We start from the raw sequence: 21,686 nt of genomic DNA, 5'->3' as shown, positions 1-21,686 counted from the left end.
AGACATAGTTTGAACCAAATTATTATCAATAGACGAAAAAAAAGGGGAAAAACAAAGCTCCAACTGGATTTCCTCCATTTCTTTTACAGAATGATAAACGCATACCCAAGCAACAATATTTATACATACTACAATTGTTTAAATTAGGTTAGTTTGTCCACAAAGTCTCTTGCCTTCTCCGATGTGTCAAAGAGATGCATGGATCCATCTAAGGTGATCCGAAGCACTGCCGGATATCTCAGGGAGTACTGAATCCCAAGCTCCTTCAGTCTTCTCTTGACGCAATCATACAATTTTCGTTTCTGAAAAGTCCTGAAAAAACATGAGCTTAGACCCCTCGTAAATTAGGGCCTTTGGATCCTACCCCGAGAGTCTGGAAGCCTCTATAACTCTCTCCTTATCCCGGTAATGATGGAACCGCACCAGGAAAGGACGAGTGCGTTGACCCAGACCCGACCTCCGCGCTGCGACTCAGTGAGCCCTCTCTATCTTCAATCCTTTCATGCCAGCCTCCAAGTCAAGGAATTTCAGAAGCCAATCTTCAACAAATTCCGCAGGTCGCTCACCTTCCTTACCCTCCGGCAGACTGATGATCCAAATGTTTTTTCTCCTGCCCCTGTTTTCAAGATCATCCACTTAGTCATGCAAGTTACGAACCTGTGTCTTCAGGGCTTGGATCTCTTCCTTGAATGAACTGGCATCAGCTTCCACCACTGTGACCCTGTGCTCCACCTCATCCATCCTCTTCTCCAGGTCTCCCAGCTGCTGCTCATGCTTCTGCAGCATGAGAGAGACTGGAGCCAACTTCTTTTCAATCTCTTTCCCCAACATCTCGCGAGATTTCGAAAGCTGGTTCACCAGGTCCTGGAGAGTAATCGGCTCCGAGGCTGCTGCAGGCTGAGCTGCAGGCCTGGCCTCAGATGCTCCTCCTCCCTTTTTAGGCATTTCTGGACAGCTGAAAATACAGGTAAGTCAATTTTAAAATGTTTCTTGGAGCTCCACAATCTTTCCAATACCCCAAGAAATCCTGATGACCTGCGTTCGGTGGGTTAAAGGACCATCCTGCTCCTGCTGCAATGCAAAGCTCTGCAGTGTGATCTTTTCGGATCGCCGCCATCTTAGATCCCCAGATTACTCATTTTAGTTTTGTGCAGTTTACAACAACTTTGAATTTAATCATGAAATGTGTGATGGAAAGGGATAATTAACTGAGTTGTGTAATGTTATTCAAATGTATTTTGTTGGGTCTTGAAATTAGAAGCAATCGCAATTTTCATTGATTCATGTTTTTCTAGGCTTATGTTGCTTTTATTTCTACACTGGGTGGGCAGTGGTTGGAACTGAATTTTGCTGCCGTACTTGAACATGTTTTGGAGTTGGTGTCTCACCCAAAAGCTACCCAGACGCAAATTGATGCCATATGTTGTCGCCGTTGTGTTTCATTTATCCTTCGATCTGCAGTAGGAAGTCTGCTTGGAGAGAAAGCTCAGATTGCAGCAGCCAAAGAGATCTGCCAGGTTGTCGGTAAACAGAAGAAAGCTGTAGGTAAGAAAATAGAATCAATCTAGGATAATCTTCATGCCAAACAAAGAAAGCTTAATGTTGAGATGTAGTTTTGTATGTGGGCTCCACAGTTATAGAGTCATAGAGATGTACAGCATGGAAACAGACCCTTCGGTCCAACCTGTCCATGCCGACCTGATATCCCAACCCAATCTAGTCCCACCTGCCAGCTCCCGGCCCATAACCCTCCAAACCCTTCCTATTCATATACCCATCCAAATGCCTCTTAAATGTTGCAATTGTACCAGCCTCCACCACATCCTCTGGCAGCTCACGTACCACCCTCTGCATGAAAAAGTTGCCCCTTAGTTCTCTTTTATATCTTTCCCCTCTCACCCTAAACCTATGCCCTCTAGTTCTGGACTCCCCGACCCCAGGGAAAAGACTTTGTCTATTTATCCTATCCATGCCCCTCATAATTTTGTAAACCTCTATAAGGTCACCCCTCAGCCTCCGATGCTCCAGGGAAAACAGCACCGGCCTGTTCAGCCTTTCCCTGTAGTTTAGATCCTTCAACCCTGGCAACATCCTTTATCTTTGGATGTACAATTTGAAAAGTTTATTGCAGTTTGTACATTTTATTCTACACTGTGGCTGCCTCTCAATTCATGTGATTTGTGCTTCATGTATTGTTCTTGATAATGTATGGCAAATTAAATGTTATGAGAAAGGATGCCATCTTATGAATAATACTTTTATACAATGCATCACTGGATTGTTCCAGGAATATAGCTTGTTAAATTCAGTAGTATGCGTTAAGAATTTTTCAGCTGATGGTAACACTAAATAAGTCAGATTCCAGAGTGATACCTGGTTTGAAAAATTACAAGTTTTATTTTTGCAATTTAGTTGCCATGGTGGCCTGCCTCTAAAGATATTCACGCAAATCTCCCAATTTACTTTTAACAAAAGTACATAAGTCTACTTAGAAGAAAAGGGAAAGAAGACAAAGCTTTGTACATAATTTGGAACAATCTTAAAAACAGCATAAAGAAAGAATCAGCACTTTTTTCCAACATGTTGTACAAACATTCAACCTCAGTGAACTCATAATCATGGCTTTACTTGAACAGTTCAAACTTTAACTGACAAAGTTGCAAGCATTTCCTTTTGGTAAGTTTTTTCATAATTACCAGATGTGACTCTCTTTTACTGTCTATCCCAGAGGCAGACAGACAGGCTAACTCACTGACATTTATCAGATTATTGAAGAAAAATCAAGGCTTTGATTAATTTTAGTCTTGTGAACAGCACATGTATTGATGTGGATCTTCTGAACTGAACCTGGCTCTGACTTCTGGATTCGCTTTATCTTTGTCAAGGTTGTAAAGCTCAACTTGGTATAACACTTGAGCAATAAACTCAGCTCAAAGTTTCTCTACTCGTTTTGCTTATATTTTGTGTGCACTTATCCTTGGTATCTACAATATTTTGCTTTATATTTCCCTTAATTGCTAGATGCTGCGATGAGTGACACCAATATGGAGACAAAGTTGGATACAATGGATGTATCTGCAAGCCAACATGTACTTGTCTGTGCCCTTCAAGAATTGGGCAGTCTAGTGCAAGGCCTTGGTTCTACTGCTGCCCCATTGCTTCAGGATTCTACCATAGGTAATATGACAAGTACTTCAGTACTGGATGTTATATGCAGTAATGGTTCTGAAAGTTGCCTTAAAATCCACCCACTTTGATGTTACATCATCTTTCAGCAACAAATCACAATGGTGACACATGTCATCCCTGGCTACTGATAGTTGTAATTGTATCTAACTACCAAATGTAGTTAGATACAATTGCTATTATGCAATAAACTAGACAGTTGGACGAGTGCCTTAATTTGTTAAAACTAATTTGTGGTTATCCACTAATACTGAAAGTTAGACATACTCTTATACTGAACATGGAAAGCAGAATTCACAGCAGTGAAATACCTCAACCACAAACTGCCGTGGTTGACACCGAATGCCCAATACGACATGGAGATGCATATCTGCCTTTCGGTCTGTGAGGGAGACCATGAAATTCCAATTGTCTCATCTCGTGTTGCTGTTCTCTGACATGATCATCTGAATATTAATGTGACTGTAGTGGTGTAATGTTTACATTAGAGAATGTGAAAATATGTTTGAATGAGTTCACCCGCAAGGTTTGCTCTCATTAAATGTAAATGTTTTACTTGCTGATGATCCGAATTGTTGCTTGCAGGTACTGATTGAATGTAATCCTATCACTCAAACCATGAAAAGTTCCATAATTTGTACGTATTATGGATTCTATCCCAAAGAACTGCAAGAGCGACTTGTACATATGAGGTTTCCTGAGTAAGACCAGTAAAGCAATCTGTTAAAAAGCTATCTGACATTAGATTTAATGATTTGGATTGTGAGGCACTCTGGAATGAGAGGTCATAGTTTTAGGATCAGGGGCTCTAGATTTAAAACAGATGACAAAAAATCACTTCTCTCAAAGGGTCCTGAATTCATTAGCAGGTCATAAGCAGGTACCACTCGAGAGGCCTGAGTACCATCATATGCTTAAAAAAAAAAACACATCCGCCATTAAATTTACAATTCATCTCGGGATATTAAATACACTGTGTAGTGGTGCAGAAAATATATTAAAATGATTGTTTAAATTTTGTGATTGGCGGTAATGGAACTTTCTATTGATCTTGAAAGCAAAAAAGCAGTGCATTTCCTATTGTTTGTTTGATTCTGGTGCCAAGTTGCAATAATCACCAGGAGTCCAGCAACAGGTGATGTTACTCACATTGACGAATGTTTATATGCAGATGTTGAGAAGTAAGGTGTATTTCTTCCTATATAAATGTGTTATTAGGTTTACGGAGTGTGAAATTAAAATTGGGGACACATGTCATAGTCATAGAGGTGTACAGCATGGAAACGGACCCTTCGGTCCAACCCGTCCATGCCGACCAGATATCCCAAACCAATCTAGTCCCACCTGCCAGCACCTGGCCCATATCCCTCCAAACCCATCCTATTCATATATCCATCCAAATACCTTTTAAATGTTGCAATTGTACCAGCCTCAACCACTTCCCCTGGCAGCTCATTCCGTACATGTACCAACCTCTCTGTGAAAAAGTTGCTCCGTAGGTCTCTCTTATATCTTTCCCCTCTCACTCTAAACCTATGCCCTCTAGTTCTGGACTCCCCGACCCCAGGGAAAAGACTTTGTCTATTTATCTTATCCATGCCCCTTATAATTTTGTAAACCTCTATATAAAAAAAGTATTAGACCAAAGTTGACATATTAATACGATAATTTTCCTCACTAACAATCCATGTTTGATCTGATTTGAAATTTGAAAATTTCCAAACATTAACTTTGCTTTTCAGGGTGTAGGAGGTTGTCAGAAGCCATTAACTTTATTGCATTGTTCTAAGAAAAAAAATGTTGTTCAATAAGGCTCAACTTGTTATAATTTTAAGTACGGTAGTATTGGAGTGGGTTGAATTGATTTCCAAAATGGTCATCTGCAGTGACTTCAGTGGCATATCCTGAGGAGGATTAGGTAATCACTGAAAGCAATTTGTGGATGTTGACGTTTAACTGCACCTGTGCAGATGTTAGAAATTGATGTCAGTTTCACAACTGTAATGAAGTTAAATGCTGAAAGTGAGTGTCATTACGACTGCAAAATCCAGGTCATTTTTAACAAACTGCAATTACATCTAAAAGGATATTATTAATGTCAGTACTGATCTGCATATGAATTTTGAGCTCATTACACTCAACTAATACAAATCCTATCTTGTGCATTACTGTATGATGAGTAGATGGCCACGAAAGGGTAAAAGAGAATTTTGTCAACAGAATAAATAACACTTAATTCTGGGAAAGGTAGTGAATATTTAAAACTCCAATCTTATTCAAAGAACAATTGGATATTGGGGTGCATTGGTGAATATCTATTTTTATGAAATGATGGACTGAACTGTCTGATCTTATGTCTGCTTGTTTTTATGTTAGCAGTAGGTGAGTCCTTTGTCAGTAAAAGTATTGAACAACCTAACTGGCAACCAGCTTGAAGGCAAAAGTTTTGAATATCTTGGTTAAAAAGCTAAAATTGTTTCTTTTTGAAAATGCAAGTCAAAACTCAAATGTATACATCTTTTGTCAGGTGTGCTGGACAAAGTAATTTCAGTGCTGCTGCATCCCAGTGTTTCAGCTAGATTAGCTGCAGCTTGGTGTTTGCGTTGTTTCGCAGTGGCATTGCCATCTGAGATTTCTCCTCTTCTGGATCGTTGCACTGAACGCCTAAGTGCTCTGAGATCTTCCCCTGAAGCAGTAACTGGTTACAGTTTTGCAATAGCAGCACTGCTAGGAGCAGTCCAGCATTGTCCACTAGGTATCCCTCATGAGAAAGGAAAGGTAATGATTTTGCTTCTGTTTATTTGGACAAGAAAACTTAAGATGATTCAGAAGCAGAAATAAATTGATTTTAAGCACTGCTGTTTTGTTATTGAACACCAAATCTTTCGTCATCAAATATATTTTTCCACTTATGTTTATATGGTGCTGTTAAACAATTTTTGTTCATATCCATGGTCAATGTATATTGAAAATCCATTTTTAAATTAATTTATTCCAGTTGATAATGACCCAAGCAGAGGATTCCTTACGTACTGCAATCCAAAATAGTCGCCTTTCAGTACACCGCACTCAAGCTGGTTGGCTTCTTTTTTCTGCACTTATGACACTAGGTAAGATGGTTAACAACCAGAGGCAAAACAAAATCTGATTCCTAAATTAAAAGTGTCAGAGTTCTTAAGAGAGGAAAGTGATGAATTATTGGCATTTATTTAATTGTAACTGTTGGCGCTGCAGAGATTTTAGCGGATTCTTAACATTTTAAAGATATGTTGATCTGTGAGGCATCTGATAATTAGGAGTCCAATCAAGATCCAATCGTGTCATTAAAATACTAAAAAATTTCAAATTGTCTGTCCTCTTAAGTTAATGCTGTATCTCTAAACTTTATTTTCAAAAATCATGTTGTGAAGTTATTATGTACAGTAGTTTTCAAAATATGATTTTTCAAATGCCTTGAATCCCATTTATTTCCTCCCAAAATAGCTTTGATCAAAGTCATAAACGCAATTTTCTGCACAGGTAACATTTGCTACAACAGAGCATACCAGCTTTCTTCTTGACTGCTCCTCTAATCCACACATGGCCAATGAATCTCTAATAATGGCTTTTTTTCCATCTGTCCATCGCTACCTGTGGGTCTGTCATCACGTCCCTTTTTCTACCTCATGATGTCATCTGTAGACATAAGGAGCTAGTGAAAGAAATGGAAAGATATCTTGATGAGGTTGGATGAAGAAGGGTAGGGGGAGGTTTGTGTGGTCCACAACACTGACATAGATCAATTGGGCCAAATGGCTGTAATTATTTGTAATTCATAATCCTGGACGAACTTTCATGTTTATGCTGATGAACTCTCCCTTCCTATCAATTGTTTTAATTCCATAAGCACTTCCTGCGTACCCATCTGTGAACCTTTATAGCTTCTGTGTGACTTTTCTACAATATTTTCTTATGTATCTTTCTCTCATCAGTAAATTTGACACTTTCTTAATCAAAGTTTAATCTGCAATTAGCCTCCAGGTCTGGCGCCTCAAAAATAAACAGTTTGTTTGGTCTGCTCTTCTACCACAAGCTGTCCCAAATTCCACGAGTTCTTTCCAGCTCAATACAAAATTGATAAAAGAATAACAATAGTAATAATGAAAAAGCAGCAAGTGTTCTCACATAAGACCAGAATTTATTTGAAGCCATATGATTCCTAACAAGTATTTTTTTAAATGCAGTTTTACTTTCCATTGATCTTTTATTTAAAAATGCAGACTTCTCCTCCAACCTTCTCACTCAAATGAGCAAAAAATATTGCAATGTGAAGCTTCTTGTTCATAACTAGTAAAAATGCCCCACATTTGACATTAATTTCAACCATCCTTATACCTCTGCATGTTTTAGTCTAGAAGGTTTTTAAAAAGCCTTCAAAAATCACTTGTGCTTCAGGAGGAGATAGGAAAATTCTCCCCAAACATTAGCACAGGAGAATTTTTGGTAAATGTCTAATAGGTTGCTCATCTTCAATGAATATAAATGGATCTGCACCCTCATAGTAACCGCTTGCCATGCTCTGAGTAGACAGCTTGTTTTGAACATTCATGTTGGGCATGCGGACAATGAATATATGCTACTTTATACATTCGTTAACCTAACTTCAAATTGCATAGTGCAACAAATGAACATTTGCTCAGTGTGTAACTAATTGTCATCCTATTATAAAATGTAAGACAAATTTAAATGAATTTTAGTTGGTCTAATATATTACTTTATACTTGACCTTAACTATAATTGTCTTAATCTGGAGTGTTTATAATGGGTGAACTACTTGCAAATATTAGATGATTTTATGTTTATTTTTTCCAAATTTGGCACCCGTTATGTTACCAGTTTGTAATTTCAGGGCCAGCAGTCATACACTGTCATCTTCCAAGAATCCTCTTGCTTTGGAAAAGTGTATTCCCTCAATCCCCAAAAGACTTGGAAATGGAAAGAAGTCGTGGGGATTGCTTCACTTGGCAGGTGATGCTGGAAGAACGTGCAGGAGCTCTCTGTGGTAAGACATTTGAAACTTTGTGTTGTTGCAGGAAAATTACTTCGCACTTCATACAGCCTCATTTTGTTGAGCATACCATGGACACTCTTGCAGTCCTTTTGCTTCCCAGTTAACACTCTCCTGAAACTGGATGGGCTCCGAAGGATCCTGTATCACTTTTGATGTAAAATGAGCAATTGAGTGAAGAAATCTTTAATTACAGCAAATTAGAATAAACTAAAATAAAATAACCTAAGAATACAAATTAAGTACTAAAGGATGCTTAAATACATGTCGTAAAATGTGAAACCAAACAGATTATATCTGAGTGAGATATGAGGAGATTTGTAGCTCAGGTTGAGGTTCTGGATGTAAGTTTGCTCGCTGAGCTAGAAGGTTTGTTTTCAGATGTTTCGTCACCATACTCGATAACATCATCAGTGAGCTTCTTTTGAAACTCTGGTGGTATGGCCTGCTTTTTATTTGTGTGTTTGGGTTTCCTTGGGTTGGCGATATCATTTCCTGTGGTGATGTCATTCCCTTTCTTTTTTTTCTCAGCGGGGGTTAGTAAAAGGGGTCCAAGTCCATGTGTTTGTGGATAGAGTTCCAGTTGGGATGCCATGTTTCGAGGAATTCTTGTGCATGTCTGTTTGTTTTGTCCTACGATGGATGTGTTGTCCCAGTCAAAGTGGTGTCCTTTCTCATCTTTATATAAAGATACTAGTGAGAGTAGGTCATGTCTTTTTGTGGCTAGTCGATGTTCATGTATCCTGGTGGCTAGTTTTCTGCTTGTTTGTCCAATGTAGCATTTGTTACAGTTCTTGCAAGGTATTTTGTAAATGACATTAGTTTTGCTTGTTGTCTTTATAGGTTTTTCAAGTTCATTAGCTGCTGTTTTCGTGTGTTGGTGGGTTTTTGGGCTACCATGATGCCAAGGGATCTGAGTAGTGTGGCAGTCATTTCTGAGATGCCTTTGATGTCGGGGAGAGTGGCTTGGGTTTCTGGACATGTTTTGTCTGCTTGTTTGAGTTTGTTGCTGAGAAATCAGTGGACTGTGTTCATTGGGTACCCATTCTTGTTGAATACACTGTACTGGTGATTTTACTCTGCTCTGCATAGTTCCTGAAAGACCCTATACAGACAACAGGCAAAATTAATGTCATTTACAAAATACCTCGCAAGAACTGTAACAAACGCTACATTGGACAAACAGGCAGAAAACTAGCCACCAGGATAATGAACATCAACTAGCCACAAAAAGACATGACCCACTCTCGCTAGTATCTTTACATACAGATGAGGAAAGATATCACTTTGATTGGGACAACACTTCCATCTTAGGACAAGCCAAAGAGAGAGACACACAAGAATTCCTAAAAGCATGGCATTCCAACCAGAACTCTATCAACAAACACATTGACTTGGATCCCATTTACCACACCCTGAGAAAAAGAACAGGAAATGACATCACCGCAGGAAATGACATCACCAACCCAAGGAAACCTAAACACAAATAAAAAGCGGGCTATACCACCAGGGCTTCACCAGAGGCTCACTGATTATGTTACTTATTATGGTGATGAGACGTCTGAAAACAAACCTTCCAGCTCAACAAGTAAACTTATGTCCAGATTATATCTGAACGAATATATTATTTTCTTTTCACTCATTGTCGTTATTTAACTTGTGTCCACGTAGAACTTTGTTTCCCTCTTTGGGAAAACAAAAAGCTGAAATAGTTATAATGGCAAATTATCCCTTCTGGCTGAAAGGATAATATTGTTGGGATTGTTTACCTGAGTAAAAAAAGAAACTGACTATCATTTGAGGTTCTGGTTTCTTACAAGGCCAAGGCAATTGGGCTAATGTGCCTCATATGTTTTATTTTGGAATATGTTCTACTGAAACGAAACGAGAAGTTGTAAATTCCCATTCTCTCAGTAGCCAAAAAGAATCTTGATACAGTTCTGTGCGTGGATAGCACTTTGTTTTTCTTCGCTTGTTTTGTAATTATTTTTACAGTTGCAACTTCACTCAGCATTTTTGAGTAGAGTTTTGAAACAAATATTCTTAGACTGATAATTTAGTTTTGTATTTATTTTATTTCAGCAATGAAGTGCTTTATGTTGTATTGCAAAGATTTATTGACTGATGATGTAACTGAGAGACTCCTTCCACTCCTTACCTTCGCGGTAGCTTTATCAACAAAGTAAGTTATGCAACAGCAAATTATTTGAGATGTCTGTATTTTTCGGTATTGTGCATTCTTTTTGTTATAAGAATTGCATGAGGATGTTGTAACTGCATCGTTGATATGTTATTTTTGTTTTGGAATTTCAGCAGGAAAATGCCTTCCACAGAAAAAAAGTGGTTTACTGTTCGCATTGTGTTTGTTATGCATATTATTCATAATGTTTGAATTAACAATGTTTCTTGACATTGGCATAATTAGAGTTAACATTTCCCTTGATGTTATCCCAAATCCATTGCATTGGTTGGATCTGCTATTAGCTGGACAGTTGGATTTTTTTTGTGTTTTGGCTTTTTTTTTCTTTTAATGGACATTGAAGACTGGGTTGTTTTTTGGTGATAAAAATGCTTATAAATGAACTTATAAGAATATATAACAAAACAATTTCATGTCTTGATTTTGTTTCTGCAATAGTTGGCTTGATGCCATGAGGTGATAAGTGATAAATATTTAATAAATAATTACAGACTACCTGCGCTTAACAAATCATATGGAACTCCTTTGAAGAGTGTTTCAGTGGTGTTTAGACAAAGGTTGTATGAGGTTTTGGCTCTGCTGCCGACCAAAGATTATGAAGGTGAGTCTGGTAGAAGTTAATAATTTCAGTCTGAATTATCTGATTCACACACACCATTGTCAGTTAAGGTGGTCTTGTTGTTGGATCAAATCTCTGTTTCCCTCCTCCAGTGGAATTCTATTTTCCTGGTACTTTGAAGGAAAAGTAGTGACTTCATCAGAATTGGGGAATGCAGACAATCCTTGGATATGATACAAAAGCAATGAATATAACTAATTGAATATAATTGACAACAAATCCATAACCCAATAAACAGCAAAATAACTGTTTAGTGAACTAATTACAAGTGAAGATTTGTAAAATTCATGTAACATTGCAAACTAAATAGCCAGGAGGAAAACTGTAATAATACCAAAGGACTGTAAACATAATAAATCAGGAAATGTGAATTTGTAAACCAAGAAGTCATTCCCACTGCTTATCCCCCAAACCTTTTGCCACTATCCCCTCCCGCACCTTCTTCAATTAATTTTCTAAAATGAAGCCTTTTTTTCTGGATTTTTTGTAGATCAAAGGAAACATAATTCTCTCTGGGGAAAAAAAATCAGACCAGAAAATCATTTTGATATATCTTTCTCTGGGTTTTTTCCTATTTTTCCTCGTGCTCTCTGAGCTCTTGCTTTCTGAACACTCTTTCTCCAATTTGTTGACCACACTGGTTTCCTGTTGATAGAAATTATTGGTCTCCCCCTATCAATGCACACATTAATTAAAATGATATAATCACTCCTCTCAAAATAAAGCAAACTTTGACCTTTTTTACCTTTGGGAACTATTTGTCCTACTTCAACTTCCCTTATTTTTCATAAGTTCTGGATCATTGCCATGTCTTAAATTTGAGTCCATCTTTCTATGATGTTCTTGTTTGAATTAATCCATTTGAGCAGATTGCCTCTCCCACCATAGTCCAGGAACAATTTCTGTGTAGGTGTAAGAGGTAACATAGAGAATCTGTAATGCTTTTTGCCCTACCCAACCTGTGTACTGCTTTTGACATTGTTGATCATGAAATTTTGCTCCCAGCAATTCATGACCACCACCACCTGAATTGCATTTGTCTGATTTAGTCTTCATCCACTACGTTGGATGCAGACAATCATCTGCAATGCATATGCAGTACTTCCTTTCATGCTCTTGTACCATTACTTCTGCTGTCCCTGGAAGATCAACCTTCAGCCCCTCTTTTTCTTCCCTTCATATAAATGTTGCCTGTCCGCACATTATCTGAAATTGAGTCAATTTCCAAGAATGCTCTGATATCAAACTTTGTCGAGAGTGTGGTGCTTAAAAAAAAAAACAGCCGGTCAGGCAGCATCCAAGAAGCAGGAAAATCTACATTTTGGGCATAAACCCTTCATCAGGCTTCAAGGTCCTATAATATATGTTCTGAAATTCCTCCTAAATCTCTTCCCCTTGCCTTCTACTTTAAGGCACTCCTTCAAGCTTGCTTCTTTGACCAAGTTTTTGGCCTAGTTTCTCATTAACATGGCTTGATTCAAATCTCTTTCCATAATTCTCCTGTAAAATGTATTGAGACTGTATTATGTGTAAGTGCTGTTTCACTACATTCTGCTGTATGCATCACCCCTCCCTTTATTCATCATTTGGTGTCCGAGCAATGCTGATTCCACTGTGCGCAAATCCTTCTTCAAACTGCTTTGACTATATTTTCACTAGTTGTTAATTCTTTAGTAAAACTGATCAAGCTTTATTTCTTTGCTCCTATAGCTCCTAATATAATTCAACGTATTTTGTTTTATTATACTTGTTAATTCCTGTACATATCAGTGATAAGTGGTTACGCTAAAAGAACAGAAGTCAAACTCAATGTCTTTCTCTTATTCATTACTGAATCAGATTTGTTCCAGTACTTCTTGTGAAACCCAGAAGTTTTTAACGTAACCAGTAGGCAACAGAACATATTTTACTGAAATAATTTTGTGGCCCAGTAAAGAATTATGTGATTTCTGAGGTATTTTTTGTTATTTCACTGGCCAGCTCATTGAAATAAGTGATTACCCATTTAAGGACAGTTCCTTTCTCCCAGTAGATTGTACGTTTTTGGAACTGTCATCTGCAAAAGACAGTAGAAGCAGAATCCGATAGTTTGGGCTATAACCCGGTGTCTTGTGATTTTTGACTTGGTCTGCCCTAGTCCAACACCTGCACTTCGACATCATATATATATAAATACATATAATGATAAATAAAGACCATAAGGCATAGGAGTGGAAGTAAGGCCTTTTGGCCCATCGAGTCCACTCTGCCATTTAATCATGGCTGATGGGCATTTCAACTCTGCTTACCTGCACTCTCCCCATAGCCCTTAATTCCTTGCGAGATCAAGAGTTTATCCATCTCTGCCTTGAAGACATTGAGCATGAATTGACATGGGACCAATTATATTTTTTTCAAGTTTATGAATAATATGACACTAGGTGGGAGTGTGTTTATGATGGTAATGCTAAGAAGCTCAAGGCGATTTGGTCAGGCTGAGTGAGTGGGCAAAAACATGGAACGTGATGTGGATAAGTGTGAAGTTGTCCATTTTGCAATGAGGAACTGAAGTGCAGAGCATTTCTTAAATGGTTGAGAGATTTGGATAGCAACACTTCACAAAGGATCTAGGTCTTATTATTCATAAGTCACTGAAAGCTAGCACACAAGTATTACCGCTAATTGTGAAGATAAATGGTATGGCCTTTTTTGCAAAAAGATTCGAGCACAGGAATAAAGATTTGTTGATTCAGTTAGTGAGACTGCACGTAGAGTATAGTGTGGAGTTTCCTTGAGCAAGTGCAGTGGAAGCTTACAAGAGTAATTCCTCAGATGACTGTTCTGTCTATGTTTTCTCTGGAATTTACAAGAATGAGAGGTATTTTAACTGGATCTTAGAAAATTTATAAAAGGTAGACAAGATAAATGCAGAATGAACATTTCCATCGGCTGGGGTGGGATCTCTAGTTACTGAACGCAGTCTCAGAATAAGGGACAACCCATTTGGGAGTGAAATAAGGAGGCATTTCTTCACTTGGATCGTGTTGACTGTTTGGAATTCTGTAACCCAGAGGACTGTGGAAGCTTGGTCATCACATAACTTCAAGGTAGGGATCAATAGATTTGTAGATGCTAACGACATCAAGGCATTTGACGATAGGGTCATTTTTCTTTTACTGAGTTAGATAATCAGCCATGATTCAGTTGAAGACAGAGCAGGCTGGAAGGACTGAATGGCCTATTCATGTTCCAATTCTAAGCAGGTAATGCACCCAGCCACCTGGAATTTAATCCTGACCTGAAGGTAGATTTGCACATATATTGCATATTCACTATTTTGTTCATATTTAATTAGTTCTGCATTTTAATGAAGAAGTCTGCAATTAACTGCCTTGCAATGTAATCATTTTTTCAGTAGTTATAACAACTCTAAGCTAACATTTAAATTTTGAGTTACCTTTGATTTTTTTGTGCATTTTGTCAAAAATATTGATAAAATATTGCATTTTATCAACTCTGAACTAAACTGCATTGGCAGGAAATTAGACCAAGCATAAAGTATCTTTTCACATATTATTGAATTCTTGTTCTAGATGCATTCTGTTGCTCTTTGATCCATTTGTATTTATGTGCAACATGTACTAGTAATTGAGTAAACTGGCACAGAGAACATTTTTGTAGTCGCTGCCACTCTCACAGACACAACTTATGCAGTTTTTTTCTAATAAAACATTATTGGTAGTTTTGGACAAGCAGTAAAAAATGACACCGCACACTCTCAAACCTTCAACATCTTAAGTGACTGTGTTTCTTCCTGATCAAAAGTCAATTAATTTTGTGTAATTGTTCAAGTCAGCACAAAATTTCCCCACCCCATTTAATCTTTTCATTCACTTGGACCAAAAATGTTCCACCAACTTGCATCACAGCAAAACAAATTCATTCACAGCCACTGTTGCATTTCTTCTTGCACCCTACTTTATATATCCTTAACTATAATAATAATGTCACATACATAAACAAATCGCAAAGTAAGCATCATTGCCAACAAAGCTAAAATCCCACCAGTTTTACAGGTTATTTTGAGTCTCTGAACACTCTGGAATCTGGGTACATCTTCTTGCCTCCCACTTTCTCATAACTATTAACAGCTCTTATTCAGCCTTGCACTTGCCATGTTTGGAAACCTATGTCCAAATGTAAACCAAGTGTATTAACGTCAGAAAAATAATTTCGATTCTCTTGAAATCATCCTTCTTGATCTCATTATTATCTTTTTGCATGCTGACATTGCAACAGTGATTTAGAATTGAGAAGTACTTCACTAAGTTTAAAGCATTTCGAACATTCTGAAATCATGAGAAGTGCAAAACTTATCCAAGTTGTTTCATATTTAATTAATTTAGCATCATACAAATTATCTAATATTGCAAATATTCTAAGAAAACTTCACACTGTCATTTACATAGTTTATAAATATTGGATAATTTAAAATTATATTTGTGCAATCGTCTACTTCATTGTGAATAGAAGCCTGATTCTAACAAAATCAAAAAATACCCCATATTGTCATTTGATGATTTTATAGACATGGTAGATTAATGTGGTCTAATAATCATGCTATAATTTGTATAACAAAGAAATGTCTGTTGAATAACTTCTTGAAAATTTATGTTTTTCATCAAAGGGATTTTTAATTCTGTTCTGAAAGAGTTGATTGCGGAATTGACTCTGGCTGATAATCAAATGTTTGCTGCTACGTTCTTGCTTCCATCCCTTTGTCATCAGGATGATGCTCTGCTACTTGGAACCTGGTTGCAAGAAACTGATCATCGATTTATCGAGGAGCAGGTATAGTAAATGAAAGTGACACTTGATGGGCAATGCTTTGAAAAATATCTCACTTCCATGTTTGAGAACCTTGTAATAATTTTACCACAGGAGAGTTGCCTTAAAGATTGAGGTTTTCCTATCAGTTTAATATTAAAAATAGAAAGAGGCCAAAGGTATTGAGTAGTAAGAAAGTAGTGAATTTGCTTCAATCTTAAGCTAAACAATCAGTTAGAGCAGTTGAGCAAAAACACCCCTTTACGACTCTATGCCCTCACAGCCAAACTATTGTCAAGAATAAGATCCCCTGGTTAGGCTCAAACAGGTGAGGTGAGATAACAAATAATTTAATAATTCTACAGCATAGAAACAATTATTGTTTGGCTATGTGGCTGTACTTTTCGTCTTTATTCACCATATCATATGCTTTGCTTCATCAACTCATTTTGTGATTCAATATTCTATTTTTCAAACACTTTCTTGGTAAAGATGTTTCTCTTGTATCCACTATTAGAATATGAGCAACTGTCTGATTTTTGCTCATTCACTCAACCTGTCCATCTGCAACTTTGTGTTCTTCAGAAGATAATTTCCCATCATCTGCGAATGTTGCTGCCATGCCTTCACTCCCCTCATCTAAGTCATTAAATTGTAAAAAGTTAAGACCCAGCACAGACCACTGTGGGAGTTCATTTGTCACATTCTATCATTCAAATAAAGATGCATTTTTGTAAACGTCTGGCAACCTGCAACTCAATCAGTTTGCTAAGTACCATTATTTTCTTGTATTTTCACGAAGTTCTACCTTCCATTCCATCTTTTGACTGATAGTTATTATTGAAATGTGTTTTGGATTCTCAGTAATGAAGACAGAAGCACAATATTTGTTCATTTCAACCACCATTTCCATGTAATTTACTATTAACTCCCTGTTCTCACTCTCTTGAGGACTGACACTCATTTTACTTGCCCTTTGCTTTTATAAATATTTATATCAACTCTTAGTATTGATTTTTACATTCTTCTCATAACCTTCTCATTTCTTCCTCCAGGTTAACCTTTTGTCATTCTCTGCAGTTCTTTATATTTTGACCAGTCGACTACCTATTTCATCTTTGTGTAATTATATGTTTTTTTCTTAAGTATGATGCTTTCCCTAACAAAGGATAGGATTTTTTTATTTTTAGTGGCAATATACTAATTGAGTGTTTAGAAATGTCCCCTTAAATAGCTTCTACTTTATCTCTATTGATCGATCTCCTTGTCTAAAATGTCAGTTTACTTCAGCTAGCTCAGGTTTTATGCTCATGATTCCCCTTATTTTGCTTTAAAAGACATCCAATTTTCTCGTTTGAATTGGATGTAAAATTCATTCATATTGTGATCACTACTACTGAGGGGTTCCTTTAAGTCTGAGGTGATTAGTGCATCCTGTCATATTACACAATACCAAGCTCAATATAACCTGTTGTCTGGTCAATTCCAAAACATTCTACTCTAAGAAATTATCTCAAAAGCATTCTATGAATTCCTCATCCAGGCTATTCTTGCCAATCCACCTTTTCTAGTTTATGTTGATTAAGGCCACTCATGATTTTTCACAAGCACCCAATTTTTTTTCTTGTATAATTGTACCATCTTGTAGTTATTGTTACGTACTCTGTGAACCACTCCGACTAATGAGTTCCTTGCTTTACTGTAGCTTAGTTCAGCACAAACCAATTATGCATTCTGATTTTCTGAACCAAAGTCCCCTCGAAATATGGCACAAATGCTGTTCTTGGTTGATCAGTAATTCCCCTCCATGTTTACCTAGCTTCCTATTTTTCTTAATGTCATAAATCTCTTAATATTCAGGACCTAATCCTTGTCATTCTGAAGATGTGTCTCCGAATTGCCATGAGATTGTACTGATTTTCTTCAAAGTTTGTAATCAATTCCTTTATTATGCTATGAAAACTTTTTTTTTTAAGATATGGAGCCTTAAGATTTGTCCCTTTTGTTAATCCGTAGCATCTAGTTTTGATTGCTGATTTACTCCTAGGATTTTTTTTCCTCTCTCCCTGCAATTTCTGAACCCCATTTGCCATGTTACTTTTTCCTCTTAGGTATACTATACCTTGCAACTTTTGATCCATTTAACTTCTGTTGTTTAGGTTAAAACCTTTCCTATTGCCCTCGTCATGAAGTTTGGAAGAACATTGGTCTTCGCACAGTTTAAGTGTCAAATTTCTCAATGTTACACTTTCCTCAGTACTGGTACCGTTTCCCATGAACCAGAACACACTTTACCCGCACCAGTCTTTGTGCCATCTATTCATCCCTAATTTCACACGGTTGAAGTAATAATCCAAGGAATATAATTTTGAGGCTGTGGTTTCCAAATTATTGCTGAGCTGTTCATATGCTGTATGCAGAGCCTCTTTCCAGTTCTACCTGTTGTAGTTTCGACATGAGCCACAATCACTGGACCCTCGAACTGCATGTTCCTTTGCAGCCCTCAGCAAACTCTGGGCATTGGGCAGGCTACAGCCAGCTGGACTTTCACACTCTGCTCTAGTCCGCCTTGCTATGCTGTCACCCAGTATTATTACATTCTTTGTTGCTCTTCCCACTTAACTGACCTACTACAGTGTCATGGTCAGTTTGTACATACACCCTGCAGCCCTTCTACTAATCCAAACAGGCTGAGAGGACCATGTACCTTTTGGACAATTGCAGAACTGACACTCCTGCACTCTAAATCCTTTTACTTGACTCGCGTACAGATGCACCAACCTGTCCCTGACCAGTGACCAAATTGAAAGACCCTAAGCGGAGTGATTGCTGCCTTGTACAACTCTTCCATGTAACACTCTTCCTCCCCATGTCTGTCATCACACTCCAACTCAAACTCTAAGCTGCTCAAATTTCAAACATCTATTGTAGACATTTTTGTGCTGGATCATGTTAGTATATAGTGGCTTTGATGTCACCTGAAATGCTAACTTTTAAATATTTAGTTATATTTTTCACCTCCTAATGTTGCCTTTTATGTATTTTGTTAACTTTGACATCAAACTGTAGATTATATTTAAATTTAAGAAAAAAACCCTTAACAGCTTAGCAGAGACTTAGCAAACAGTTAGCACCTTTCTCTTGTGGAATAACTACCAATTCAATGAATTTAACTCTGCTCTGACTGCCTACTGTAGATTATATTTAAATTTAAGAAAAAAACCTTAACAGCTTAGCAGAGACTTAGCAAACAGTTAGCACCTTTTGTGGAATAACTACCAATTCAATGAATTTAACTCTGCTCTGACTGCCTATCTTGTGGTCTTCACCTCTCCGCTGCTCTGACTACTTCATTTTTCAGATAAAAGCTCAAGTCTCTTTTGTCTTCTGCAATGAGATGTCCTTGTACCTGAGCCAGATTTGTAACATTCCAGAATTATTTATCTCATAACAATTATGATAATTACACTGTATCAATGCTTACTATGGTGCATGCCAGATAGCTGAATAAACTATTATCGAATCTGAGATTCAAAATTAACACTATCAAGATAACAGCATTCAAGAATTTTTTTAAAAAAGTGACAAATCCCTGGGTCGGAAGATTCTGTTCTCTGGTTTCAGAGAAGTGCAAATGCCCCAAATTTGATTTTATAAAGTAGCCTTGATTCAGGAACTGTTCCCTCATTGTAATGTTTATAGGGTGTTGGTCTGGTCATCTACTTTGGACCTAACCGTAGAGTTAGGGGAGAGATTTAATGATGAGAGTAGGGGAGTGCAAGGGAATGCAGGTATGAAGATGATTAAAATGTTGTGAATGGGTACAGAAAGCAATTAGTAAGACAAATGAAATCTTGGCTTTCATATTAGAGGATAGGAATACAGGGCAAAAATCGTACTTCAACCGTGCAAAGGCTTGGTTAGACCACTCATGGAGTACTGAGTGCAGTACTGGGCAGCACATCCTCTGAAAGCTGCATCAACCTTCACAATCTCTTCCTCTTCCTTCTTGGTTGATTCCTGAACTCTAAAGCAATTGAAAGGAGTAACTTTTCTCCTGAAATTGGACTATGCGAAGCACTCTACCTTGATCCCACTTGAGAATTAATCCTAATTAGTAGACCTGATATGGAAAATCTTGGATGAAGCTTGTTCTCTTTATGCTGGGTATCAATTAACTTTTTCAAACAAAAGTCTTTACCAAACTAAATGTAAATTCAGTTAAATTCACGTATATTTAGTTATACATACTGTTTTTGTAGATGTTTAATATTCTCTATTTCCCTTGAACAGTTAAAATTAGGTGGTATATTGGGAGGTGGAAGCCTTGAACATGATCCCTTTACCATCTATCAGAGATTAGCAGATGGGGAACTTGTACCTACACCTCTTCCTCCAGTACTATCTATGATCCGAGCAGCAGTTGAGCTTTTTGGAGTGATATTCCCTTGTTTGGATGTTAAACACAGGTATTGATTTTTAGAACTTATGCCTTGGTCTTAAATTTACATTTGTTAAGTTCAAATATTATTCTATGAATTTGTACAGTAACAGTTAAGATCATTTTAATTGCAAAATTATCCCTTCCTTTGGTAATATGATATACTTCCCTGAACATTATTGTGCAAATGATTATTTTGTCTTTTTTTTAGCTTTGTAGGTGATTCCATGTAGACAATACTGCATGCTACAGATTGATTATAGCTTTTATGCCATGTACTGGATTCCATGTATTTTGCAAATACAAAACAGAATTGTTGTGAATAGAAAATCAGGTGTTGAAACAATCTAATTAATATTTATACACTGGTTTTTGAAAAACTTCAAAATCCAGTTTGTTAATTTGTCTTGCTTTGACTTAATTTACAACAAAACCTTAATTTTATCTATTCTATGATTTGTTTTTAGCTCTCTTAATTTTCAGTGTGCTTTTTCAGACTTCCTTCAAAAAGATTAGTTTTTAAATAGAAACTTATATCTACTTGCACCAGTGAGGAATATTAATATCATACCCATACTCAAACTCTCAATATTTCAAGAACATATATTGGGATTATTGTTTAGATTTTGGTTTCAATATAACCTTCCAATATAATTATCAAAGTCCATAGGCAACAGTTGGAAATTTTCATTAAATATTCATCATATCACTTCCCTAGAGCGCAGATATTGGATCAATTTACAGAATCCATAAAACAAACTAAAGGATCAAAGCAGCAAACTGTACAGCTAAATGTTTTTGCTGCATTCTGCTATGGATTGAAGGTAAGCACATTATTTTTATAATACTTTTAAATGATAAAGGGAACTTGAAGCTTCTCACGAATTTGAAATGACAGAAGTTGGATTTGAATTGAGCTAATGCTGATGGAATGATTATTTCATTTTGTGACCATGCAGAGCCTTGTACTAAATTTAGTTGACAGTCTCAATTGAATATTCACTGAAAATTGACCATGATTATGAAGATTAATTTTGTAGTTTTTTGAAGATTTTTCATTAAGCCATAATTAGTCAAAATTAGGAGTAAATCCTACGATGCTCTTTGCTTTAACTGCTCTCTCTCATTGTCCTGCTTTAATGAATTATGCACAGGTACAGTCAGATCTCTACCTTTATAGCCTTGAAAGCAGTGTCCTTTTTTTTTTACTGTTTCTTAATGTTTGTTGTATGAAAATACTTTGGGTTCTGTGCACATCATCATCAATGTCTACACTGATTGCCAGGGGTTGGGAAGGCTGGGATCCCAGCTGGAGCAGATCCAAGACTGGTGCTGAGCTAGTTTGAGTGGGAGGTTCACTGCAGCCACTGTGATCCAGTTTAGAGGC

The 21,686-nt window shown here is 37.1% G+C and overlaps 1 protein-coding gene across 3 annotated transcripts in view; it reads left to right on the top strand.

Moving 5' to 3' along the window:
- heatr5a (HEAT repeat containing 5a) overlaps positions 1-21,686 on the top strand; it is a 149,777-nt gene that overhangs the window by 52,650 nt on the left and 75,441 nt on the right. For all 3 annotated transcript variants that reach the window (XM_043698069.1, XM_043698067.1, XM_043698068.1), the window contains 10 exons: positions 1,296-1,545; positions 3,022-3,177; positions 5,714-5,964; positions 6,185-6,296; positions 8,075-8,227; positions 10,316-10,415; positions 10,925-11,034; positions 15,719-15,882; positions 20,152-20,327; positions 21,018-21,123. In XM_043698069.1, coding sequence (XP_043554004.1) covers positions 1,296-1,545; positions 3,022-3,177; positions 5,714-5,964; positions 6,185-6,296; positions 8,075-8,227; positions 10,316-10,415; positions 10,925-11,034; positions 15,719-15,882; positions 20,152-20,327; positions 21,018-21,123 — 1,578 coding nt within the window. The remainder of the gene's footprint in view (positions 1-1,295; positions 1,546-3,021; positions 3,178-5,713; positions 5,965-6,184; positions 6,297-8,074; positions 8,228-10,315; positions 10,416-10,924; positions 11,035-15,718; positions 15,883-20,151; positions 20,328-21,017; positions 21,124-21,686) is intronic.

This window comes from Chiloscyllium plagiosum, chromosome 10 (genome assembly GCF_004010195.1).
Source record: "Chiloscyllium plagiosum isolate BGI_BamShark_2017 chromosome 10, ASM401019v2, whole genome shotgun sequence".
NCBI lineage: Eukaryota > Metazoa > Chordata > Chondrichthyes > Orectolobiformes > Hemiscylliidae > Chiloscyllium > Chiloscyllium plagiosum.
This window is presented reverse-complemented; position numbering and strand designations above follow the sequence as displayed.